Below are 27,907 nucleotides of genomic sequence, written 5' to 3'. Positions count from 1 at the left end.
TTAACGTATTAAAATGATGACATAGAAACCTCGTCTAGGTAGTTTCACTCCTTGTCCTTAGTTCTGTCTAATGATTGTAATAAATGACTTAGTAAGGCGACCGGAACTTTTGCAATAATACAGTTGAGAACTGGTCTACTGGGTTTGTAGAAAACAGCATTTATTATTGCCTGTGTGTTAGATGAAAAATTGTATAAAAGTGTTTTATGTACAAGTAATGAAGCTTAAATTGAATTAGCTTTTTATCCCTATGCAAAGCATTAAGCCTGTTGAGCGATCTGAGAGATCTTCTGCAGCACTTCCTCTGACTGCAACTGTTCCAGGGTCAGCAATGACAAGCCCAGCTGATCCTCCTGCAAAACAGAAAAAAATTCAGGAGACTTGACAAGAAAAGGCAGGTTAAGTTTCATATGGATAAATATTGTTAACTCTTTTCCTTGCCGACTGATAGCAATGCTAAGATTGGCTATTGTCATAGCCACTGCATCACCCAAGATTCCCGTTTCTGGATGTTGCTAGACCCATAGTAAGTGTCAAGCAATTATTGTTTCATCAACAGCTTTGATGCTTTTTGGTGGATGCTTCTTTATACTTAATCTAGATGACATCACCTGTTACCAGTTAAACTGCTACTTGTATAACCCATCGCCTTAGTCTCATTTTGCCTCTGCCCAAGCTTTTATTGAGTATGTTGCAGGTGTTACATTCTATTGTAAATATAGTCTATTCTATATCTTATGTAATTAGGGCTCCTACCCTTTTGAAAGGCTGTGCCATCTGTCGCAGAAAGTGCTTGGACAACTGCACTGTCTCCTCAATGGTCAGATTCAGGCTCCCATCCAAGATGTGCTCCTGAATCCAGCGGGGCAGTTTACCTCGCTTGTCCGCCCTGGCATAGCGCTGTGTGAAGGAAGCAGAGCACTTAAGCATTCGAATGAACTCATCGAACCTAAATCAAGCACAGGCCAAAGACCCATGTTTACCTTGTCAGCGAAGATCATTAGACCATAGTCCGTTTTTCCTCGGATGGCTCTGCCCACACACTGGGCTGCATGGCGCATGGCATCAAAGGTCAAAAAGTCATTCTCGCGGATCTGAAACTGTTCTCTGAGGTACTCCAGGCGAGCCTAAAAGGAGACAGAAAACATTATTTAGTGCTGCTGCATGCACTTAAGAAGAAAACACACAAACTGGGAAACGGTATATAAAGTAATTACAGACCTTCAGGATTCGGCTCTGGGTGTACACATAAGGTACTCCGAACATGATCACAGCTCGGCCAAAATGATGAACTGTGGGTTAGTTAAAATTTGATTTACTGACACATACAAACAAAACATTGATAACCAATAAAAATCAGTTCCTTACTTTTTATTTTTGTATTAGATCTCCGAAGCTCCAAATGCTAACAAATATGTGTAGCTTAGAGCTTCTAGAGTAGTATTATGCAAAGAGCAAGTCCAAAGACATCACACACAGGGTTATTAGGCCTTTCAAAGACTTGATAGCTATTGACTTGACCTGTAATTTGGTTGCCAGATCACAAATGTTTTTTGACCGTCTACTTTTCTGCAACGCATTTAGTATGTACAGGGGTTGGACAATGAAACTGAAACACCTGGTTTTAGACCACAATAATTTATTAGTATGGTGTAGGGCCTCCTTTTGCAGCCAATACAGCGTCAATTCGTCTTGGAAATGACATATACAAGTCCTGCACAGTGGTCAGAGGGATTTTAAGCCATTCTTAGTAGCAGGATAGTAGCAGGATAGTGGCCAGGTCACTACGTGATGCTGGTGGAGGAAAACGTTTCCTGACTCGCTTCTCCAAAACACCCCAAAGTGGCTCAATAATATTTAGATCTGGTGACTGTGCAGGCCATGGGAGATGTTCAACTTCACTTTCATGTTCATCAAACCAATCTTTCACCAGTCTTGCTGTGTGTATTGGTGCATTATCATTCTGATACATGGCACCGCCTTCAGGATACAATGTTTGAACCATTGGATGCACATGGTCCTCCAGAATGGTTCGGTAGTCCTTGGCAGTGACGCGCCCATCTAGCACAAGTATTGGGCCAAGGGAATGCCATGATATGGCAGCCCAAACCATCACTGATCCACCCCCATGCTTCACTCTGGGCATGCAACAGTCTGGGTGGTACGCTTCTTTGGGGCTTCTCCACACCGTAACTCTCCCGGATGTGGGGAAAACAGTAAAGGTGGACTCATCAGAGAACAATACATGTTTCACATTGTCCACAGCCCAAGATTTGCGCTCCTTGCACCATTGAAACCGACGTTTGGCATTGGCACGAGTGACCAAAGGTTTGGCTATAGCAGCCCGGCCGTGTATATTGACCCTGTGGAGCTCCCGACGGACAGTTCTGGTGGAAACAGGAGAGTTGAGGTGCACATTTAATTCTGCCGTGATTTGGGCAGCCGTGGTTTTATGTTTTTTGGATACAATCCGGGTTAGCACCCGAACATCCCTTTCAGACAGCTTCCTCTTGCGTCCACAGTTAATCCTGTTGGATGTGGTTTGTCCTTCTTGGTGGTATGCTGACATTACCCTGGATACCGTGGCTCTTGATACATCACAAAGACTTGCTGTCTTGGTCACAGATGCGCCAACAAGACGTGCACCAACAATTTGTCCTCTTTTGAACTTTGGTATGTCACCCATAATGTTGTGTGCATTGCAATATTTTGAGCAAAACTGTGCTCTTACCCTGCTAATTGAACCTTCACACTCTGCTCTTACTGGTGCAATGTGCAATTAATGAAGATTGGCCACCAGACTGGTCCAATTTAGCCATGAAACCTCCCACATTAAAATGACAGGTGTTTCAGTTTCATTGTCCAACCCCTGTAAGTACACACAATGTAGTGCACCATGTAGCACATATACAGCTATTTAGAATTTGCATGGTTTGTTAGAATTTGCCTGGTTTGTTAGAATTTGCTAGGTGTGTTAGAGACATTGCAACAACAAATGACAAAAGTTCTGTTTTTTACAGTTTGGTAAAATGTACATAAATGTTTATATAAATTTGTAGCTTTAGCCTCAGCCCTAACCAAGATTGTACACATTAGCCAAAGTGCTGCCTTTATTTTTAACAGAGGGCTTTCTCTTACTAAAAGATTGATAGTATACTTGATTATAACTTGACCCCTCCTGATTTCTTTAATGTTAAAATATTTGTCACGGACCTATGTGAATGTCTCCAAAAACACATCAACAACTTATCCAGAAAGTCCAAAAAAGCATAACTTACCCAAATTAACACTGATGATTCATTTATTGGAAATGTTTTAACACACCCTTAAACTAATACTTTGTTAAAGCATCTTTTGATTTTATCAGAGCACTAAGTCGTATTGGTTTGACAATCTTTGCCCACTCTTCCTTACAAAAGCGCTTCAAATCTGTCAGATTGCAAGGGCATCTCCAGTGCACAGTCCTCTTCATGTCACCCCACAATTTTCAGTTGGATTCAGGTCTGGGATGTAGCTGCGCCATTCCAAAACCTTCCTCTTCTTCTAGTAAAGCCATTCAGAAAAGTGAAGAGGCCTAAAGGTTTTGTGCAAAAATTGACTGATACAGTGTATCACAAAAGTGAGTACACCCCTCACATTTCTGCAAATATTTTATTATATCTTTTCATGGGACAACAATATAGACATGAAACTTGGATATAACTTAGAGTAGTCAGTGTACAGCTTGTATAGCAGTGTACAGGGGTTGGACAAAATAACTGAAACACCTGGTTTTAGACCACAATAATTTATTAGTATGGTGTAGGGCCTCCTTTTGCGGCCAATACAGCGTCAATTCGTCTTGGAAATGACATATACAAGTCCTGCACAGTGGTCAGAGGGATTTTAAGCCATTCTTCTTGCAGGATAGTGGCCAGGTCACTACGTGATGCTGGTGGAGGAAAACGTTTCCTGACTCGCTTCTCCAAAACACCCCAAAGTGGCTCAATAATATTTAGATCTGGTGACTGTGCAGGCCATGGGAGATGTTCAACTTCACTTTCATGTTCATCAAACCAATCTTTCACCAGTCTTGCTGTGTGTATTGGTGCATTGTCATCCTGATACACGGCACCGCCATTGGATGCACATGGTCCTCCAGAATGGTTCGGTAGTCCTTGGCAGTGACGCGCCCATCTAGCACAAGTATTGGGCCAAGGGAATGCCATGATATGGCAGCCCAAACCATCACTGATCCACCCCCATGCTTCACTCTGGGCATGCAACAGTCTGGGTGGTACGCTTCTTTGGGGCTTCTCCACACCGTAACTCTCCCGGATGTGGGGAAAACAGTAAAGGTGGACTCATCAGAGAACAATACATGTTTCACATTGTCCACAGCCCAAGATTTGCACTCCTTGCACCATTGAAACCGACGTTTGGCATTGGCACGAGTGACCAAAGGTTTGGCTATAGCAGCCCGGCCGTGTATATTGACCCTGTGGAGCTCCCGACGGACAGTTCTGGTGGAAACAGGAGAGTTGAGGTGCACATTTAATTCTGCCGTGATTTGGGCAGCCGTGGTTTTATGTTTTTTGGATACAATCCGGGTTAGCACCCGAACATCCCTTTCAGACAGCTTCCTCTTGCGTCCACAGTTAATCCTGTTGGATGTGGTTTGTCCTTCTTGGTGGTATGCTGACATTACCCTGGATACCGTGGCTCTTGATACATCACAAAGACTTGCTGTCTTGGTCACAGATGCGCCAGCAAGACGTGCACCAACAATTTGTCCTCTTTTGAACTCTGGTATGTCACCCATAATGTTGTGTGCATTGCAATATTTTGAGCAAAACTGTGCTCTTACCCTGCTAATTGAACCTTCACACTCTGCTCTTACTGGTGCAATGTGCAATTAATGAAGATTGGCCACCAGACTGGTCCAATTTAGCCATGAAACCTCCCACACTAAAATGACAGGTGTTTCAGTTATTTTGTCCAGCCCCTGTAGATTTACTGTCTTCTGAAAATAACTCAACACACAGCCATTAATGTCTAAATAGCTGGCAACATAAGTGAGTACACCCCACAGTGAACATGTCCAAATTGTGCCCAAATGTGTCGTTGTCCCTCCCTGGTGTCATGTGTCAAGGTCCCAGGTGTAAATGGGGAGCAGGGCTGTTAAATTTGGTGTTTTGGGTACAATTCTCTCATACTGGCCACTGGATATTCAACATGGCACCTCATGGCAAAGAACTCTCTGAGGATGTGAGAAATAGAATTGTTGCTCTCCACAAAGATGGCCTGGGCTATAAGAAGATTGCTAACACCCTGAAACTGAGCTACAGCATGGTGGCCAAGGTCATACAGCGGTTTTCCAGGACAGGTTCCACTCGGAACAGGCTTCGCCAGGGTCGACCAAAGAAGTTGAGTCCACGTGTTCGGCGTCATATCCAGAGGTTGGCTTTAAAAAATAGACACATGAGTGCTGCCAGCATTGCTGCAGAGGTTGAAGACGTGGGAGGTCAGCCTGTCAGTGCTCAGACCATACGCCGCACACTGCATCAACTCGGTCTGCATGGTCGTCATCCCAGAAGGAAGCTGACGCACAAGAAAGCCCGCAAACAGTTTGCTGAAGACAAGCAGTCCAAGAACATGGATTACTGGAATGCCCTGTGGTCTGACGAGACCAAGATAAACTTGTTTGGCTCAGATGGTGTCCAGCATGTTTGGCGGCGCCCTGGTGAGAAGTACCAAGACAACTGTATATTGCCTACAGTCAAGCATGGTGGTGGTAGCATCATGGTCTTGGGCTGCATGAGTGTTGCTGGCACTGGGGAGCTGCAGTTCATTGAGGGAAACATGAATTCCAACATGTACTGTGACATTCTGAAACAGAGCATGATCCCCTCCCTTCGAAAACTGGGCCTCATGACAGTTTTCCAACAGGATAACGACCCCAAACACAACCTCCAAGATGACAACTGCCTTGCTGAGGAAGCTGAAGGTAAAGGTGATGGACTAAAGCCAAATGAGCACCTGTGGCACATCCTCAAGTGGAAGGTGGAGGAGTTCAAGGTGTCTAACATCCACCAGCTCCGTGATGTCATCATGGAGGAGTGGAAGAGGATTCCAGTAGCAACCTGTGCAGCTCTGGTGAATTCCATGCCCAGGAGGGTTAAGGCAGTGCTGGATAATAATGGTGGTCACACAAAATATTGACACTTTGGGCACAATTTGGACATGTTCACTGTGGGGTGTACTCACTTATGTTGCCAGCCATTTAGACATTAATGGCTGTGTGTTGAGTTATTTTCAGAAGACAGTAAATCTACACTGCTATACAAGTTGTACACTGACTACTCTAAGTTATATCCAAGTTTTATTTCTATAGTGTTGTCCCATGAAAAGATATAATAAAATATTTGCAGAAATGTGAGGGGTGTACTCACTTTTGTGATACACTGTATTTGGAACTGCTTATAATTCCCTTCACCTTGGCTAAAGCCCCAATTCCAGTCAAAGAAAAAAGTATACTACTGCCTGCCACCATGCTTCACTTTGGGCATAGTGTGCTTTTATGATACACAGTGTTGTTTTTGCACCAAACAGTACTTTTGGAATTGTGACCTTGGTATTATCAGACCACAACACATTGCTTTTGGCAAACTAGAAGTAAGTTTTTGCAAAATGTAGCTGTAAGATAACTAACTAACTAAGTCAGGGAAATCCCTCTGGATTTTCCTCGTTTGTTTGGGTTTATTGCCATTTCAGCAACACACTGGCTTTTTATGGCATAGACACATACTGAAACTGTACATCATTATTTCTTCAGATCATTTGTTTTATATCAAGTCTGTCTAAAAAGTAAAGAATTTTAATTGAAGGAAGCTTCTCAAACAAGTCTTTCATGTTCTCAACCCTATAAAAGTCGTCTCTGATGGCTGAAATTCTAGGACATTCTAACAAAATATGTTTAATTGTAAGGGTTAGCACATAACTGACGAGTTGGTGCCTGCTCGCCAACCAGAAGGTGTCCAAATCCCACTGGAACAGCTGAACTTTATATAGGGTTAATCAGTCACTTTAATTGATGGCAGGTGTGTACTGACTATTTAACGAGTTGAATGTGATTGGTTCATTCAGTACACAGCCACATTCCAATTAAAAGTGTGCAGATTATTTTACTTTTGATTTTTACTTTCTAAACAATTAAATTTTTTTTTTTTTTTTTTTTTCATTTTAATTGTACCAGTTATAGGTCACTGGTCTGACATCACAAAAACCTGGCATTATAACAGGTGTGTACAACTTTTATTATCAGTGTAAGTCTCTGGTTTGATTGATGACATTCACAATTAAGGATAAAGTCATACTTTTTCGTCAACTTTCTAGCATCTCTGACATGCACTTATGTTAAATAGAGATTGTAGAATCTAACTGCAGGATACTCACCAAAGTCGATCCCTTCAGACACTTTACCTCTAGCTACAGACAGCAAAATGGCCCCTCTGCCGTTTTCACAAGCCTGAAACACCAGATCAAAATACAAAGCCATCACGCACAGTTGAGTAATTAGTGTGTGGCATTCTAAAACTCTTACATCTCAAACAATTAGAGGTCAAGCTGAAAGTCTCCTTACCTCCTGGTATTTCTCCAGTGCCATGCTGGTCTCAGCTGCATCTTGTGTCTCAATAAAGATAAGCTTGTTTCTCTGGATGTTCTCCAGAATTCCCTACAGTCATCACAGCAAAAAAATCAAACATCAAACATATGCTACATTAGAACAGAATAAAAATGTATATAGTGGACGAATTTCATGTTCAGTTGATTTTTTTCTTTAATGCATTCTCCCTCTCTACTGGTGCTGACCCTCACCCCTGACTGAAAAGAACGTAACCGACACACGTGAGCAGTAGCCGACTGCACCTTTCCACCTGCACCAAGTCAAGTCAAGGTTATTTATATAGCGCTTTTTACAATAGACATTGTCTCAAAGCAACTTTACAAAATCCAGGACCAACAGATACAAAAACCCCTGTTGAGCAAGCCAAGGGCGACTGTGGCAAGGAAAAACTCCCTTAAAATTACAGAAAGAAACCTTGAGAGGAACCAGACTCTCAAGGGCCCATCCTTCTTGGGTGGTCTGGAGGATACTTTAAATAAATAGGATTTACACAAATCATACAAACACAGAATTAAATGAACTAAAAGTTATAACTAGCAATAAACAAATAAATAATAATAAAGTTATTATTCAGTCCAGTCTGCAATAAAGTCTGTAGTGAGCGAGTTCATATGCGAATCAGCCTTGTGCCACACCCTGATCAGCATCATTCCGCCACTCTGTGCAGACATTATTAACCAGCCAGCAGAGGTCGTAATTGCATCAGTTATAAGGTTTCTATCAAGCTCCCTAACCCTGTATGAACAACAGCCAAACGTTGTTCATATAGCTGCCCAGCCCAGCCGGATGGCAGAGCTGAGATTCTATACGATGTATTTGAAATCCCAGCTCTGGTGTGCTAGCGTATTTTACCGCTGCACCACCTGAGCGGCATTCAGATTATTTTTTAGGTAAATATTAGGAAAAAAGGAACCTAATTTCTGCATATTGGTATGACTGACTACTTTTTATTGCTAAATTTTACAAAATTAAATAAAATAAAAAAAGGTTATTGAACATTTAATTTTTTTTAAAGTTTTGTCCTATATGTAAACTTTATAAAACAATTATTGTTACAAAATGATGTACTGGCTGTGTAAACTCGTGTGCATTCTGGTCACATACCTGTTCATACCATGAAGAAACAATGTTTTCCATGTACATATAACTCGTAAAGAAAGCCACGATTCCATCAGGTACAATGGAAGACATTTCCAGAAGTAGATTCCCATAGTTTCTGATCACAGCTGTAGGTGAAACAATTTCAGGCTCAGTAAAGCATGAAGCATTTAAAGCATGGCAATATCAACACAAAATCCTCTCCAAGCTTACCAAAATCTTCTCTGGTCTCAAATTTGGAACTCATCGCCACTTGGTCATTTCCCCTCCCAACTATCTAAAAAAGATTAAGTTCAGTCATTATAATCAGTCAGTAATCTACACTATATTTACATTAGACCGTTTTTAGCTTTTAGTTAATGCCATTAATTATTTGCTGAAATGTATCAAGATGTCAATAATAAACAAATTATTAACATATTTTTGGCAGACCCCTTCTGGTATGTTTTGCAAAATGTAGCTCTAAAATCAGTGGTGTAACTAGGAGCTCATGGGTGCAAAAAAAATGTTGGGGCAGTGCCATGGGGGGTTTTGTTCATGTCATGGAGGCTTTTAACCCTCATTTGCTTCACTGTATAGACTCTATTATAAGTTATTTTAGTTAAGTGTCATAAACATAATTGAAACTGTAAATCTTTACATTTTAGCTGTTGAACCTTTAGTCTCTTAATGCCTAAAATGTAAGTATGTTTTGTTGAGTGCTTCATAGCAAACTTACTAGAGGACAGAGGCAGGTGCGCGCCAGTGTCATTGTAAAAGACGCCATGGTGACAGGGTGGAAGTCAAGGATTCGTGGATAGATCTCTAGAGGAGAGAGAGTCTAGCAAGAGAAACAGTAAGACAACAATTTAGACCCAGCAGATCACACACACAAATACACATTTAACAGGTTATAAGCTTTATAGCAGTTAATTATTATTATTTTTAATTATTGTCTCACTATTGTCTAACATTGTGTAGGGTTTTACAAAGTTCATGCAAAACCCCCTTTTTAGATTTTAGATTGTTTTGAGGCTGCTTGGTATTCCCAAATTAATTTGAAAGTCAGTTGTTCGTGTTGTGCACTTGCCCACATTTGATCGACAAGCACAAAGAACATGTACAGTGGTGTTCAAAAAAATAGCAGTCCAACACCATTAACCTGATAAATCACTGTTTTTAGTAGAAATGCTATTTCTACATAGCAAATAATTTACTTGAAAGTGTAGTAGAGTAATGAAAACAAAACAAACCCAACAATTAAGACATGCATGCCACTCATTCTGAGTAATCGAAGCATTGATTGAAAGGGGGTTGTTCAAAATAATAGCAGTGAGAATTTCAGTTGGTGAAGTCATTCATTCTGCAAAAGAACGGGTGTAAATTTTGGCCCTTATTTAAGGTAGGCGGGAGGCAAATGTTGCACAGGTTGGTCATAGCACATTTCCTTTTGAAATACTGGGTAAAATGGGTTGTTCCAGACATTGTTCTGATGAACAGCGTACTTTGATTAAAAAGTTGATTGTAGAGGGAAAAAACATACAGAGAAGTGCAGCAGATTATATTCTGCTCAGCTAAAATGATCTCAAATGCCTTGAAGTGACAACCAAAACCTGAAAGATGCAGAAGGAAGCGTGGAACTACTGTTCAAATGGATCGAAGAATAGCCAATATGGCAAATACTCAGCCAGTGATCACCTCCAGAAAGATCAAGGAACATCTCAAGTTACCAGTGAGTACAGAAGATGATTAAGTGAAGCCAATTTACCAGCAAGAACTCCTTGCAAAGTTCCGTTGTTAAGAAAAAGACGTTTCCTGAATGGGTTCAAATTTGCCAAGGAACACATTAACTGGTCCAAAGAGAAATGGCTCAACATTTTGTGGACTGGTGAAAGCAAAATTGTTCTTTTTGGGTCTAGTGGCCGTATGTCAGATGACCCCTGAGCACTGAATTCAAGCCAAAGTACACTGTGAAGACAGTAAAGCACGGTGGTACAAAATGATGATATGGGGATGTTTCTCATACCATGGTGTTACGCCTATTTATCACATACGAGGGATCATGGATCAGTTTAAATATATCAGAATACTTGAGGAGATCATGTTGCCCTATGTCGAAGAAGAAATGTCCTTAAAATGGGTGTTTCAACATGACAATGACCCAAAACATCTTGGTTACAGACAAACAAGATTGAGGTAATAGAGTGGTCAGCTCAATCCCCTGACCTCAATCCCATAGAGAACTTGTGTTCTGATATCTGAAAAATGAAGAAGAACTGTGGAATGTAGTGTAATCATCCTGGACTGGAATACCTGTTCAGAGGTGCCAGAAGTTGGTCGACTCCATGCAACACAGATCTCGGAAACAATTGTAATGCCACTAAATATTAGTTCAGTAATTTGAAGTAAAGTGAAAGCTCAAACATTTTTTTCATGTTATAGATCATTTTTTTGAGTTTTTAAAGAAAAATGCTGGCACTGCTATTTTTTTGAACAGCCTAATATTCAATTTTCTTAATTTTCTGTAAAGGATGAACACAAACTGGCTAAATGTTGTTAATGTTTTGATTTAGAATTGAAAGTGTAGTATTTTCAGTGCATTTGCATTTATGGAAATAAAAGTTATTATAATGATTTTGTGCTTTATTTGCTTTTTTAAAATCACTGCTATTTTTTTTAACACCACTGTACAATGTGTACCCGCATGATACGTAATGTATGGGAATAAAGTTCATCTTATAATGGCTCATATTTGATTGACAAGCACAAAGACCATGTACAATGTGTACCCACATGATACGTAATGTATGGGAATAAAGTTCATCTTATAATGGCTCATATTTGATTGACAAGCACAAAGACCAATCACTGAGAAGGAGCCTCTCTAACATTCTATACTAACACCATGTGTACCCGCATGATACGTAATGTATGGGGATACAGTTCATCTTATAATGGCCTATTCTGCTAGCCAGTGATTATTTTGACTGGGATGTAAGCATATATCCACCCAGGTTAAACAGTGACCTACTTGTTTACTAGAGGACAAAAAAGGCATGAAACTCACAGTACATTACAACCCATACAATGACAATGAAGAATACAGAATACAGTGGTATAAAGAGCAGGCAGTTTACCCCTGAGGTTATGATGACTGACTGGAAGCGCTCAAACACTGGCTTTATAGCGATGGAGGGGTCCATGCAGCTAGAAAATAAACAAGAGAAATCGGACATGATATCGAATACAATCCCTACACATGCCAAGTGCATACTTTCAGTCTTTCTGGCCAGCAAACAAAGCTTTTTTTTTTTTTTACAAAGGGTTACAGCATGCACAGAGAAACACCTTATGGTTTTATTACCCCTTTTGCCATTATGATCCCCCAGACACAGCCATGTGTCTTCGTAAAGTGCATTAGTTTGTATGTAAATGCACTCATACACACCTAAATTAAATAGCAGGCCCGGTAATCTTAAAATATATTTCCTGAAGTTTCAGACATTGTTTTGCTTCAGTTATGATTTTAACTACTCAATACAGGGTGCACAAACTTCAAGAAAACAGGTGCAGGCTTGCACAGTAATTCCTTTCTAATGAAATACACATGTTCATTAGATAAGTATTATTAAAAGATCCCTTCAGGCTATGAAAAATGAATTGTAAATAAAAACATCCATTACAAAACACTTATACCAGCAACAACCTCTGATCATTTTGCTGCATAACTCATACAGCCTTCCATACGACAGTGAATTATAGCTTTAATTATATGTACATATAAGAACTGAGCATGAAAGCAAAACATTTTACTCACCTAAAGTGCAAAACTGGATTAGCTATCGTTGGTGTTCTGTCTTCAAAAGGTTCAATAATAATAGTAAAGCCTGAAAAACAAGATTAATTACTTGCATGCCAACTCAAAACTACCACCAGACACCCACTGTGTCGGGAGGGAACTAAGAAAGCAACAAAACTTACTAACCTTTCGAATAGGTGCTAACCAGAGTAGCAAAGTGAGAGATGAGAGTAATGGGAGAGAAGTCAGTAATGTCTGCAATCTCCAGAGTTCTAAGTAATGAGCGAAGCCTCTCTGCACAGAATCTGTGGGAAATAGTGGCACAAAAAATTTAATCAAATAAAACAATGTAACTTGATGACATTTAACAGTATAGTTATTTGAACCGAATTAAATTAAACAAAATAATAGCTTTTTAGCTTCTTCTTCCTCGTGTCCAGCCGTCATCTATATCATGTCCTTCCAGTAGTTAACACGGGCGAGCGCGGCTGCATTTGTTCGGTCAGGTAATCTGCGGTGCATTGTGGAGCAGAACTGCATCTCATGAGATGTTCCATGGTTTGGAGTTCACCGCACATGCATGAATCAGCTGTTGTTATGTTCCACTTCTTCAGGGATGCCTTGCAGCGTCCCTCGCCAACTCGCAGGCGGTTCAGCGTTTTCCAGACATTCCAGGGTTGGTCATGGCCGGAGGCAAGGCGTTCATTTAGGGTGATCCCTGGCATTGACTGGGTTGGACTCTATGGTGTCCAAAAAGCTGCTCCTGGAGCTAAGTCGTTTGTGGGCGTGCACGTGGAGTAGGTGCCGGGTGCCATTGGCTTGCTTTGTCCGTTCAGCATGGGTGGTAATTGCCCCCCCGGATGTAAGGGGGAGCGATGGCTGAGAGAGCATAGAGACAGGGTACTGGAGTCGTTTTAGTGCACCCAGTCACTATCCTACAGGTCTCACTGACAGGCATACTCAGCGGTGGAAAAACACAGGGCTAAAGCTGTTGTTCGCATGGTACGGTCTAAGGTTACTCCCAGGTATACTGGATACTGGTTGTTTTCTAGCCTAATGCCATCCCAGGTTATGTTAAGCTCCCATTTCGCTTCCCTGTTTTTGAGGTGGAAGCTGCAGATTTGGATATTCCCAGGATTTGGGACTCCACGTGGCGCATCCCGGGCAATGCTGATAACAGGAGCTACTACAGTAAGTGACTAAAGTAGCCAATTCTGCACCCACCGACTGCCAACGAGATTTTTAGCTAAAGGAGACAAAAAACAAGCTGCTATACGTGACACACAGAACAGCAAGTGGCCTCACCTAAGGGGTTTGCGGTCGATGCACACCTTCTCGAAGATGTCTTTGAGGAACTGAGGAGAACTCTCTTGCACCACGTGATGGATGCGCAGCCGAGCCTTCAGATACTCCAGAAAGCGCTTTAGAAAACCTACAAAGTGCTCTGCTGTGCGGATGTTACCTGGAATAGCCTCTAAAGAGACAGAGGGGAAAAAAAACCTTATTGAAATATATATCTTTTTCTTTTAACCTCTTCAGTTCATAACTGATTTTAAGGACAAACTGACCTTGGAGTACTTCATCTGGCAACACTGGATTGGACAAGTACACATCGGTTTCTCGGGCCACGTTGGCTTCTTTTAGTCCATCCACTAATCGTCTGTACTCATCTTTTAGTTTAGCAGCATCTGTTTCCTTTATTCTTTAAGAAAAGCACAGGGCAAAAGCTATTCATACAAGAACACACCACCGAACAACAAAGAATCTATACGCACAGGCCGCTCAGGTGGCGCAGCGGTAAAAACACACGCTAAACACCAGAACTGGGTTCTCGAATACATCATATTGAGTCTCAGCTCTGCCTGCCGACTGGGCTGAGTGGCCACATGAACAACGATTGGCCTGTTGTTCAGATAGGGGTGGGATATTAAGCCGGATAGGGTCTCTCTCATAACTAATGCAATTACGACCTCTGCTGGCTGATTGATGGCGCCTGCACAGAGACGGGGAAATGAGTGCGTTGATCAGTGACAAAATGCATACGGCTGCTGCCCACATGTCGGAGGGGGCGTGGGTCAGCTTTGTTCTCCTCAATTAGAACAAGGATCGCATTGGTGGAGAGGAAGCATGACGCAATCGAGCAATTGGATGTGCTAAAAAGGGAGAAAAATGCATAAACAAACAAAAAAAAGAATCTATATGCACAACTGAACTCCTGATTACTTAATTGGTTTAGATAAAGAATGTACATTGTTGAGTTTAGTACTTGTTTGTTTATTAGGATTTTAACGTCATGTTTTACACTTTTGGTTACATTCATGACAGGAAACGGTAGTTATTCATTACACAAGATTTATCAGTTCACAAAGGTTATATCAAACACAGTCATGGACAATTTTGTATCTCCAATTCACCTCACTTGCATGTCTTTGGACTGTGGGAGGAAACCGGAAAACCCGGAGGAAACCCACACAGACACTGGGAGAACATGCAAACTCCACACAGAAAGGACCCGGACCTCCCCACCTGGGGATCGAACCCAGGACCTTCTTGCTGTGAGGAGACAGTGCTACCCACTTAGCCACTGTACCGTATAATATAATACAATAATATAAACATCAAAAGATGTTTTGCTACAATTAAATGTACTGCAGGCAGACAGACAGGATAGTAATGTAAATGAAGACTGTTACAATTCCTGTTACAAAAGTCCAATTGTGACATCTATCCTGACTGCTGTGATGCAATGGCAGTAAAACTAAATTCCACTGTGTGTATAAGCTCTAGTCACCTGCGAATAGTATTCTGAAGTGTCTCCACGTTGGTCTGACTGCGGTCCAGAATCCTTCTGGTGATGTTAACGCTCATTGAGTCAATGCACACATTGTCTGTGTAAAATAAATCAAGCAATTTTAATACAAATCAAATGATGACAGAGGGTTGTATGAACTTTTGAATACGATCCTTACCAATGTTGTGAGCCTCATCAAATACAACCACAGAGTTCTTTGCAAGCTCTTTTGAGACCAGGTCTGCAATTTTTGGGTCCAGAAGGTAATGGTAGCTGTAAACCACAATATTTGCATGCAGAATCTAAATAAAAAAGATTTGTTAGTCAATTATTATTGAATCAGTGGCTAACCGTATGCACAGTCTATGGTTGATATTTAATCAATAAATAAATGTGACAGTATCCCTTACACAAGTAGTTCTCAACCTTTTTTTTTTTTATCTTAGATCTTTTATCTTCATCTTATTTATGTTCAAAATAATTTGTGTGACACCCTTGACACGGGTGAGGATGACAAAAGGTATTGTCTTTTTGCTCATGGAAATGTAGATCAATCCATTGCGATTTTTTAAGGCAGTTGAGGACCCAATGTAGGCTATACATAGTTTAAAACAGACATCACAAGAGATCTCCCATATGTCCTAATGATTTTATCCATCCCATCACGTGTGATTATTTTTTACTCTCACGGTTTTTCACGATATCATCTCACGGTTGGACTACTGCAACTCCCTCCTGACAGGTGGTCCCATGTCCACTATTAAATCCAAAATGCAGCTGCTCAAATGGTTTTTAACCAACCTAAACAGTGCCACATCACCCCACTGCTGCATTCTCTTCACTGGCTTCCTGCAGCTGCACGCATTCAGTATAAAACACTGATGCTCGCCTACAAAGCCAAAAATGGACCAGCCCCAAGCTACTGTACCACGCAACCTCCGAGCTACTAGTCTTGCTCGACTTGATCCTCCACCTAGAACTCGAGGAAGACAAGCATCAAAGCTCCTCTCTGTACTCGCACATAAGAGGTGAAACGAGCTTCCCGTGTCTGTACGAACATCTGAGCCTCTCGCTGTCTTTTTCTCCCCCTTTAGTGCGTCCAAATGCCCAATTTGCATCGTGCTTCCTCTCTGTCTATGCCGAACCCTACCCTGACTGAGGAGATCGAAGCTAACCCACATCCCCTCCGTCACATGAGCAGCAATCTGTATGCATCTTGCCACCCACACATTGACGAGTGTTGCGCCACCTAGCGTTGCGTGCGGAGAGACACACCCTAAGAGCACTCCTTCCTCATCTCCGTGTAGGCGCCTCTAATCAGCCAGCAGAGGTCGTAACCGCACCATTCTGACAGAGAGAGACCCACTTCCGACCTTAGTCCCACCCATCTGAACAACAGGCCAATCGTTGTTCATATAGCCGCTCAGCCTCGGCCGGTAAGGCAGAGCTGGATTCGATACAACGTACTCGAGATCCAGCTCCGGTTGCAGTGTGTGTTTTTACCGCTGCGCTACCCAAGCAGCCTCTCGCTGTCTTTAAAAGACAATTAAAAACCCACCTCTTTACTGAGCACTTAAGCTGACATGTAATTACTAATTTTTTATTTATTTCTTGCAATTGGTTCTATCAGGTTTTCAGCAGATTTGTATTTTTTGGACTGCTGTCTACTTAAACTAGAGTAAGGTAATGTTTACAATGGAACAACTTCTGCAAGTCGCTCTGAAAAAGAGCGTCTGCTAAATGCCGAAAAATGTAAATGCACTCTTCTCAATGAAATGCAAAAGGACGCCCCTCTAGGCTCACTGAGACCCTCTAGTGACAATACCCATCCCATATTTGTGGTAATCGTTACACAAGAGCAACTCAGTAGATAAATGTAATGCTAAAAAGCTATTTCTTCCTTTAAATGATCTACAAACACACCTGACTATAATTATTTTCTACTTATGTCTAACAAAAAAGAATATACCGAGTAGCGTGCAAGGTAGTATGGGCACCAGCCTTTCCTACGCCCAAGGCTTTTAAGGTCATCTAGGTTGTAAATGCCAGGAGGTATGGGTACCTGCCTGCCAACTGCATTAAACTCCTGCATCCAGAGTACCAAGAGGAGACAAAAATAACAAACAAGCATAACATAAAGAGTTTAAAATACCAGCAAAATACAAAACAGACAGATGTACTTTTAATTCATTGTTCTCTGCAAAGGTTTTTTTCTGTTTACCTCATAGAAGCGGCAGACCTGTTGGTTAGGGTTGCTGTGATTTTGGGCTCTAATGTATGATGCTGTCAGACTGTGGCATTTTCCATCCACTTCTTTCCCAAAGCGTAGAGAGCTCACCTGTAATTACCATCATTCAGAATCTTTGCACAGATATAGGTTTACATTGGACTTGATTATAATAACTGATTTAATTATAGACTTGTTATATGGGAAGGGAAATACAGAAAAATATTATATAATACAATATAATTCATGGTTTACAGAAGTTTTGCTGGGGGTTTTCCTTAACAGCTCCAACATTTAACATTCAAATATTATTTTATACAACATTCATAATAATATAAATAGCATGTAATATACATAAGACACATAGACGTCATTGATGCAAAGCAATTTACATCATCCTCAGCAACTGGCTGTGGGTGGCGCGGCTCGGCTGAGGAGGATTTATATGTCCTTGTTGAAAGCAGACACCGCATCCCAAATTGCATCATTTTGGTTAAAAAGGGTGACTAAAACGATGCATCCCTGTGGAACATCCATTTCTGCTTTGCATTTTTCCCAATTTCCCTCCCACCCTCCCAATCTAGTTGTATCCAAATACCCGATTGCATTACACTTCCATTCCACCAATGCTGATCTCCACTGCCGATCAAAGAGAGTGAGACTATGACACGCCGACACATTCGGAGTAGCCGACTGCAATTTTTAACCTGAACAAGGAGAGTTCATATGCGAATCAGCTATGTGTACGGAGAGCCACACCCTGTTCAATGCATTATTTCTCGACTCTGCACAGGCACCATCAATCAGTCAGCTGAAGTCGTAACTGAATCAGTTATGAGGTCCTGGCTCTGGCTCCCACTCTGTGTAAACAACAGCCAATCGTTGTTCATGTAGCCGCCCAGCCTGCAGGATGGCAGGAACACCTGTTACTTGGAGTGACTGCTTGATAGGCGATTATTAATTGTTGTTAATTCTGACCTTCTGGACTTTTAAGATGACATATCACCAGGTCATATTTTATGTTTTTCCAGGTTGAAATAGACGACTACTGTGCATTCCTTTCTGACAAAGGCGTCTCGGATAAATGTCTTGATCAGGTTATCTGCTGTGCTTCTCTCTTTGCGGAAGCCACTTTGGGCTGCGTTTAGGACATTTTTGGTCTCTAGTTGCGCCAAAGGTAATTTGTAATCATCCTCTCCATTGTTTTACTGATACAGCTGGTTAGATCTATTGGTCTATAGTTATCAGGAGATTTATGATTTCTTTCCTGGTTTTGAAAAACAGGGATGACTGTGGCCTCCTTTCACATAGGCAGGACTATTCCTGTGTGCCATACCGTGTTAAATATTTTTAGAAGCTTCAGCATTTGATAATGTATTTTATCTGGACCAGTTGCAGAATCATGGGTTTTTTGTAGTGACAGCATTAGCTCTTCATTGGTAAATTCTGCTCAGGTTAGGTAGTGGACTCACGGTGAATTTCCTTAACCTTGCATTCTATTTATAACGGGTTCCAGATTTTGTCAGAGGATGTGCTGGTCTTGATGTTACTGGCAAAACATTTCCAGCTCTGCTTTTTGGCTTAAATCACTCCTCGGTTTCTGGCTCTTGTCTAGGTTTTCTAAAGTAGGGTAATTATTGAAGGTCCTTTCTGAGCCTTGTCTTTCTGGTTTTGTCCAGTCTTTTTAAGTGTGATTCATTTTACATGACATGTCTTGAGGGGTTGATTCTTATTGGTCATTTCTTCTTTTGTCATGTCTTTTAGTTCTCTACACTGGATGACACATTTACAGCTGGTAAGTGTCAGGTGTGGGAGAGGTTTTACACTGATATTTACTAAAGTTTATATATTATAGAGGTTATCCATTTGTACTTTTTTATGGCATCACCCTTACTACCGACCTACCTCAGAGCCCAACAAAGGGGTGCAGAGCAGTGGTGGAACTCCAGCAAATGTGCACCAAAAACACAAGGATGATATACTCTAGACCAGATGTTATTGGCACTTGATGGACCCTGAGCCAGCGCCTTCTAGGGATCTAATGAGATATGCAACCAGGTGCATGATCTGACCAGCTGCTCCAACCTCCTGTCTATTTAAAGTCAGAGCCATGGCGAATGCAGTCACCACACTTCTTAACCCTCTATGGTACCGTGTTGCCTCCAGGCAACATAGCCTATTTTAGCTTTTTAAAATAAAAGTAGACACCCATTTCATTGATCATTGCTATCTCAGGGGAGGGGAACTCAAAGACTAACCAATGAAAATGCAAAAAAGTGGTCGAATGACCCACAGGAGTCAATTTTGCTTCATCTTTCAGCACATGTGAGCATGACAGACAGCCCTGTATTCTCTCTAATAAAAAGTGCATTTTTCACACATTTTAATCCAGATAATCACCAACAAAAAATTTTACTCACCTTCACTGGTAAGTAAAGAAGTATTTTCAAAAACATTACATTACATACCATCAAATATATCATAGAAAATTACAAAAAACTGCATGTTGCCTTGAGGCAACATTGTACCATAATAGAATACCATAATTGCATAAGGCCATAACAGGTCTAGAACTGTTTACATGTATGTGCCATGAATAAGATTTTGTAATGCATTTATAAAAATATGTAATTCAAATATTACATTTACACTTATTATGATTTAATACAGAAGATGAATCTGCAAGTTTTCTATGGCACTTAAAAAGGGTATAAAGAACAGGTGGTACTTCCAGTTGATGAGAGTGAGGATGAGATGTTATATAGTGATGAGGAAGATGAGGTCATAGTGACAATCCAGCAGGGAGAGAGTGAGAGTGAGGATGGAGATGAGGATAGAGATGAGGATGAAGATGATGCAAAAACCCAGGTTGTTCAGGCATTGTAAAAGTGCAGTGCTCAAAATGTGCTACCTACCTGTGTTTTTCGATTGAGAGGAATTGCTTCCTCAACTTTCGTAAGCAGTGAGGGCCATTAGTGATACAGGAGATGTTGTGTATGTACATGCAGGTCCGTGTGTGTGTATGTGCATTCTTGTAAGGATGAGGTGTATATTAGGATGAGGTTATTGTGGTTTTTCATGTTTTACCATGAAAAAACATCTGATTGTAATGTTTTGATACAATAATTTGATGATATGATGATTTGGTTATATTTGTGTTCCACGATGGTACAATGTTGCCTAAGAGCAACAGATGGATGTGAAATGTGACGTTTTATTAAATACGAAATGTGTAATACATTGAAAACTAGATAAATATGTTTGTTCAAGTGTTTGGTAAAAGAAATTGATGTTTTCAATAAATCTATTTCTTTTTTCTGCATGAAAATATAAAATATTTCAATTTGTCCATTATGGTACGATGTTGCCTTGAGGCAACAAACTTTTAATAACTAAATACATTAAAAATAATTAAAATGTTTTTTGATATTGTTATAGTGACCAATTTTAAGAAGGAAAAACATCACAAATATTTTTTTCCTCATTGGTATCATAATGCGTACCATAGAGGGTTAAACACCAGGAATCACAAGGTGCCTCATTTGTTCGCCTCCAACAGCAACAACATGAGGGAACTGAGGACCTACTCTGGCCTGGATCTCCACAAAGGGGAGGTGTGCACATCAGCTACTCTTGGAGCTTTTGTGGGTTTTTGTGAATGCACATATGCTCATTTCCTTTACACACAATAATAAATAAGCCTTATGGCTTATTCCTGCAGGTGCATCTGTAGTAAGGCTCACTTACCTCAGGATGAATGCAAAGATTTTTTCTTGAAGACAATGCGAGTGCAAGAAAGTTATTTTTTTCTCCTGTTTCCTTTGCATAATATTCCTGTAATTTTCTCAGTTCCTCTATTACCTAAAATGCAAAACATTGAATTGTAATCAGAAAGTACACAAAGTAAGTGTACTGCAAGCTCACATTAAACAGGAAGAAGGTGAGATCACTTACCTTCTCTATCTCAGGAACAGTGCGAGAGCAGTAAATGAGCTTGGTCACTTCAAGAGGGTAGGCCTACACATAATTCCAAATGTAGACGCCCAAGGTCAACAATTTAATAAAACAATACTTAATTATACTCATATTACAGATTTCTGAGATCCTCACCCTCTCATAAGCAACAATCAGTGAAAGAAGTGAGATGGTTTTTCCAGTCCCAGATGGCATTTCCAGAACTCCATGACCCTTTGGGGAAAGATCATAAGTTTCATTTTATGTTAAGCAAAAGACAAGTAACCAAAATGACATAAACCAACAAACCTTTGCATCCAGTGTCCTCTTGAGCTCAAGCATGTAAGAGTACTGCTCTGGGTAAATGTAGTCATATGGGAAATAGACCAACAGCCCATCGATGTTTAGCCTAAACAGCAAAGCAGGAATTAGTAAAAAACCAATAAATTGTCAGTTAATTTTCTGTTGAGGGCCATCCACATGGCATTATGAACCTAGCCACTGGGAGGCACATATCACTGCACCCTTAGTGCCATCCCAAGCCCGGATAAATAAGAGGGTGGTGTTAGAAAGGGCTTCCGGTAGGGATGTCCCGATCACGTTTTTTTGTTCCCGATACGATTATTAATTTTGATCCCGATCCGATACCGAATCTCAAACCGATACATGTATTTTCTAGATATTGTCTAGATAAGAACTAGATAATACTGTTCACACAGTGCACACTTCAAGTACATTACAGTTATTCAAATTAATCCAATGTACAGGGGTTGGACAAAATAACTGAAACACCTGGTTTTAGACCACAATAATTTATTAGTATGGTGTAGGGCCTCCTTTTGCGGCCAATACAGCGTCAATTCGTCTTGGAAATGACATATACAAGTCCTGCACAGTGGTTAGAGGGATTTTAAGCCACTTCTTGCAGGATAGTGGCCAGGTCACTACGTGATGCTGGTGGAGGAAAACGTTTCCTGACTCGCTTCTCCAAAACACCCCAAAGTGGCTCAATAATATTTAGATCTGGTGACTGTGCAGGCCATGGGAGATGTTCAACTTCACTTTCATGTTCATCAAACCAATCTTTCACCAGTCTTGCTGTGTGTATTGGTGCATTGTCATCCTGATACACGGCACCGCCATTGGATGCACATGGTCCTCCAGAATGGTTCGGTAGTCCTTGGCAGTGACGCGCCCATCTAGCACAAGTATTGGGCCAAGGGAATGCCATGATATGGCAGCCCAAACCATCACTGATCCACCCCCATGCTTCACTCTGGGCATGCAACAGTCTGGGTGGTACGCTTCTTTGGGGCTTCTCCACACCGTAACTCTCCCGGATGTGGGGAAAACAGTAAAGGTGGACTCATCAGAGAACAATACATGTTTCACATTGTCCACAGCCCAAGATTTGCGCTCCTTGCACCATTGAAACCAACGTTTGGCATTGGCACGAGTGACCAAAGGTTTGGCTATAGCAGCCCGGCCGTGTATATTGACCCTGTGGAGCTCCCGACGGACAGTTCTGGTGGAAACAGGAGAGTTGAGGTGCACATTTAATTCTGCCGTGATTTGGGCAGCCGTGGTTTTATGTTTTTTGGATACAATCCGGGTTAGCACCCGAACATCCCTTTCAGACAGCTTCCTCTTGCGTCCACAGTTAATCCTGTTGGATGTGGTTTGTCCTTCTTGGTGGTATGCTGACATTACCCTGGATACCGTGGCTCTTGATACATCACAAAGACTTGCTGTCTTGGTCACAGATGCGCCAGCAAGACATGCACCAACAATTTGTCCTCTTTTGAACTCTGGTATGTCACCCATAATGTTGTGTGCATTGCAATATTTTGAGCAAAACTGTGCTCTTACCCTGCTAATTGAACCTTCACACTCTGCTCTTACTGGTGCAATGTGCAATTAATGAAGATTGGCCACCAGACTGGTCCAATTTAGCCATGAAACCTCCCACACTAAAATGACAGGTGTTTCAGTTATTTTGTCCAACCCCTGTATATGTTTAACAACTAAATAGCTCTGCAGTGCTGAAGGGAAAAATGCTGCATCCAAGCTATTGGCTTAATGTTTTGTATTTTTACAAAATCAATCAAAATGAGTGAGATAATTTCAGTTTTACTTTAAACTTTACATTCGAAGAAAAAAAATCTGTTTAATGCAGTGATACACTAAAAATGAACAGAAATCTGTGTAGCAGCTTAACTTGAATATAAGAAAAAAAGTTACTTAAAAGCATTACAGTAAAACCTGAATACCAAAATAAAATGGAAAGGCTCTTTTGTTATGAAGGAAAGCCAGTTTTTAAAGTGCTTGTATTGTGACAATGGTTTGATGGACGTTTCTATGTGAAGTGAGTGCGTTTTGACCCTTTGGGGCTTCCATAGTGCATGGAATCGTGTGCTTGACTCTAGCTGTCCGCTATTCAGTACCGTAACAGAAGAAGTTAATAAAGTGTAATATGTGAATATATCGTGTATTTATTTCTTTATTAAACGAGTGCATCACTACGTTGTTTTGTAAACCGGAGTGATCCTTGAATCACACACCATATAAACAGTAAAATTCTACAGTAATGAACGCAGCTCTGCTCCTACCGCCTCGTGAAACGCTCACATTACAGACATTACACTTCACTGTTAGACTTGTTTCACTTTCCAATTCAAACTATTTCCACACAGCGGACATGCTGATGTAAAACAAAAGATCGGATTATGATCGGCATTAGCAAAGCCGATTCCGATCAGTTAAAAAATGCCTTGATCGGCCCCGATCCCGATCTTTGAGATCGGATCGGGACATCCCTAGCTTCCGGTATAAAAATAAGCAGATGACTGATCCGCTGTAGCAAGCCCTAACAGGAGCAGTCGAAAGGAATCATTCATTCTTTATGGGTACCATCAGCATTCCATAGCTAATTTTTAGGAGCGCCTACACTAGACATATTCTGTAAACACTTTATTAACTACATTTAGATTACAAGCCTACCTTCTACATTACTAGAAACACCTATACACAGTTTCAATTATGAAATGAAAGTGATCACAGGAAAAGGGGGTTATTAAAAGTTGAAACACAAAGTTGCAGTAACCTAAATAACCACTCTTTGCAATATTAATTAGAAATAAATAATCTTAAACTGCACAACCTTGTGGAACCTATAGCAGAACAAAAGTATGTTTAGTATTATTAATATTTTAAGTCCAGATAAAGTGATATTTTAAATCATTGTCATTTAAATAAGTTGAGATTACTTGTGCTTTGTGACATGGCCTAGTATTATGCTGGAGGCAGGCATTATATATCGTGGCTATAAAATGATGCATAATATTTAGATGAGACTGTGTGTTTAATGCAAAATAATAATAATAATACAAATTTAAAACCCCCTAAACACTTTTTGTGTCACTGAATCTTATTGTTGAATAAGGTTGTGAGGCAGGACATTTTCCCCTTTTTGTACTATATATTTTGATACTTACACTGATTAGCCATAACATTACAACCACCTCCTTGTTTCTACACTCACAGTCCATTTCATCAGCTCCACTTACCATATAGAAGCACTTTGTAGTTCTACAATTACTTACTGTAGTCCATCTGTTTCTCTACATACAGTGTATCACAAAAGTGAGTACACCCCTCACATTTCTGCAAATATTTTATCATATCTTTTCATTAGACAACACTATAGAAATAAAACTTGGATATAACTTAGAGTAGTCAGTGTACAACTTGTATAGCAGTGTAGATTTACTGTCTTCTGAAAATAACTCAACACACAGCCATTAATGTCTAAATAGCTGGCAACATAAGTGAGTACACCCCACAGTGAACATGTCCAAATTGTGCCCAAAGTGTCAATATTTTGTGTGACCACCATTATTATCCAGCACTGCCTTAACCCTCCTGGGCATGGAATTCACCAGAGCTGCACAGGTTGCTACTGGAATCCTCTTCCACTCCTCCATGATGACATCACGGAGCTGGTGGATGTTAGACACCTTGAACTCCTCCACCTTCCACTTGAGGATGCGCCACAGGTGCTCAATTGGGTTTAGTCCATCACCTTTACCTTCAGCTTCCTCAGCAAGGCAGTTGTCATCTTGGAGGTTGTGTTTGGGGTCGTTATCCTGTTGGAAAACTGTCATGAGGCCCAGTTTTCGAAGGGAGGGGATCATGCTCTGTTTCAGAATGTCACAGTACATGTTGGAATTCATGTTTCCCTCAATGAACTGCAGCTCCCCAGTGCCAGCAACACTCATGCAGCCCAAGACCATGATGCTACCACCACCATGCTTGACTGTAGGCAAGATACAGTTGTCTTGGTACTTCTCACCAGGGCGCCGCCACACATGCTGGACACCATCTGAGCCAAACAAGTTTATCTTGGTCTCGTCAGACCACAGGGCATTCCAGTAATCCATGTTCTTGGACTGCTTGTCTTCAGCAAACTGTTTGCGGGCTTTCTTGTGCGTCAGCTTCCTTCTGGGATGACGACCATGCAGACCGAGTTGATGCAGTGTGCGGCGTATGGTCTGAGCACTGACAGGCTGACCTCCCACGTCTTCAACCTCTGCAGCAATGCTGGCAGCACTCATGTGTCTATTTTTTGAAGCCAACCTCTGGATATGACGCCAAACACGTGGACTCAACTTCTTTGGTCGACCCTGGCGAAGCCTGTTCCGAGTGGAACCTGTTCTGGAAAACCGCTGTATGACCTTGGCCACCATGCTGTAGCTCAGTTTCAGGGTGTTAGCAATCTTCTTATAGCCCAGGCCATCTTTGTGGAGAGCAACAATTCTATTTCTCACATCCTCAGAGAGTTCTTTGCCATGAGGTGCCATGTTGAATATCCAGTGGCCAGTATGAGAGAGAATTGTACCCAAAACACCAAATTTAACAGCCCTGCTCCCCATTTACACCTGGGACCTTGACACATGACACCAGGGAGGGACAACGACACATTTGGGCACAATTTGGACATGTTCACTGTGGGGTGTACTCGCTTATGTTGCCAGCTATTTAGACATTAATGGCTGTGTGTTGAGTTATTTTCAGAAGACAGTAAATCTACACTGCTATACAAGCTGTACACTGACTACTCTAAGTTATATCCAAGTTTCATGTCTATAGTGTTGTCCCATGAAAAGATATAATAAAATATTTGCAGAAATGTGAGGGGTGTACTCACTTTTGTGATACACTGTACTTTCTTAGCCCTTTTTCATGCTGTTCTTCAATGTTCTTCAGCAGGTTATTATTTAGGTGGTGGATCATTCTCAGCACTGCAGTAACAATGACATAGTGGTGGTGTGTTAGTGTGTGTTGTGCTGGTATGAGTTTTTAAATACCGTGTCCACTCACTGTCCACTCTATTAGACACTCCTACCTAGTTGGTCCACCTTGTAGATGTAAAGTCAGGGACGATCGCTCATCTATTGCTGCTGTTTGAGTTGGTCATCGTCTAGACCTTCATCAGTGGTCACAGGACGCTGCCCACGGGGGACTGTTGGCTGGATATTTTTGGTTGGTGGACTATTCTCAGTCCAGCAGTGACAGTGAGGTGTTTAACAACTGCATCAGCGCTGCTGTCTTATCCACTCATACCAGCACAACACACACTAACACACGAGCACCATGTCAGTGTCACTGCAGTGCTGAGAATGATCCACCACCCAAATAATACCTGCTCTGTGGGGGTCCTGACCACTGAAGAACAGCATGAAAGAGGGCTAAGAAAGTATGTAGAGAAATAGATGGACTACAGTCAGTAATTGTGGAACTACAAAGTGCTTCTATGTGGTAAGTGGATCTGATGAAATGGACAGTGAGTGTAGGAACATCGCCAAGAGTTTGCATGTTCTCTCCGTGTCTGCGTGGGTTTCCTCCCACAGTCCAAAGACATGCATGTGAGGTAAATTAGTGATATTAAATTGTCCATGACTGTGTTTGACATTAAACTTGTTAAGTGATGAATCTTGTGTAACGAGTGACTACCGTTTCTGTAGTGAATGTAACCAAAGTGTGTGTAAAACATGACGTTAAAATGCTAATAAATAATAAATGAATAACTAACGCCGTTTGTTGAAGTTTGTAACAGAGATTATTTGTTAGCATGTTAGCTTTACTCACTTCATTTTTGTTGTAGCACTGTCACCTTTTTAATAAGTTTGCTGCAGTCGTATACCTATCACACGCATATATAATAAATAATTATAACGCTTCCGTTTTTATAAACGTTTAACTGCTATATGCTACTCACTTACATGCAACAGCTAACAGCTAACAGCTAATATTACCTAACTGAGACTAGCCATGCTGCTAGTGTCGCTTCACAAAAGCGTCTGTCTTTTGATTGGTCAAAATGTCGTCAACGGC

The 27,907-nt window shown here is 41.1% G+C and overlaps 1 protein-coding gene across 1 annotated transcript; it reads right to left on the bottom strand.

The window, feature by feature from the left end:
- Positions 1–136: 136 nt before the first annotated feature.
- ercc2 (excision repair cross-complementation group 2) lies at positions 137–27,751 on the bottom strand. The gene is made up of 23 exons (XM_063016387.1): positions 27,662–27,751; positions 21,824–21,923; positions 21,671–21,748; positions 21,515–21,577; positions 21,308–21,421; positions 17,555–17,671; positions 17,303–17,419; positions 15,512–15,635; positions 15,334–15,430; positions 14,111–14,244; positions 13,848–14,016; positions 12,729–12,847; positions 12,561–12,630; positions 11,881–11,950; positions 9,483–9,584; positions 8,978–9,041; positions 8,771–8,892; positions 7,622–7,714; positions 7,435–7,507; positions 1,222–1,292; positions 984–1,127; positions 757–900; positions 137–353 (listed from the first exon to the last, which is right to left on the bottom strand). Exons 1-23 carry the CDS (start codon positions 27,664–27,666, stop codon positions 261–263), a joined length of 2,283 nt encoding a protein of 760 aa, XP_062872457.1. The 5' UTR covers positions 27,667–27,751; the 3' UTR covers positions 137–260.
- Positions 27,752–27,907: the final 156 nt, after the last annotated feature.

Source organism: Trichomycterus rosablanca, chromosome 20, assembly GCF_030014385.1.
Source record: "Trichomycterus rosablanca isolate fTriRos1 chromosome 20, fTriRos1.hap1, whole genome shotgun sequence".
Classification (NCBI taxonomy): Eukaryota; Metazoa; Chordata; class Actinopteri; order Siluriformes; family Trichomycteridae; genus Trichomycterus; species Trichomycterus rosablanca.
This window is presented reverse-complemented; position numbering and strand designations above follow the sequence as displayed.

Excerpts from the sequence above, each read along its gene's own strand:
- ercc2 (XM_063016387.1), bottom strand. Across the intron at positions 21,422-21,514 it reads CTGTTCCTGAGATAGAGAAG|GTAATAGAGGAACTGAGAAA; the intron begins GTAAGTGATCTC and ends TTTGCATTTTAG. Across the intron at positions 12,631-12,728 it reads GGTTAGCACCTATTCGAAAG|GCTTTACTATTATTATTGAA; the intron begins GTTAGTAAGTTT and ends CTTGTTTTTCAG.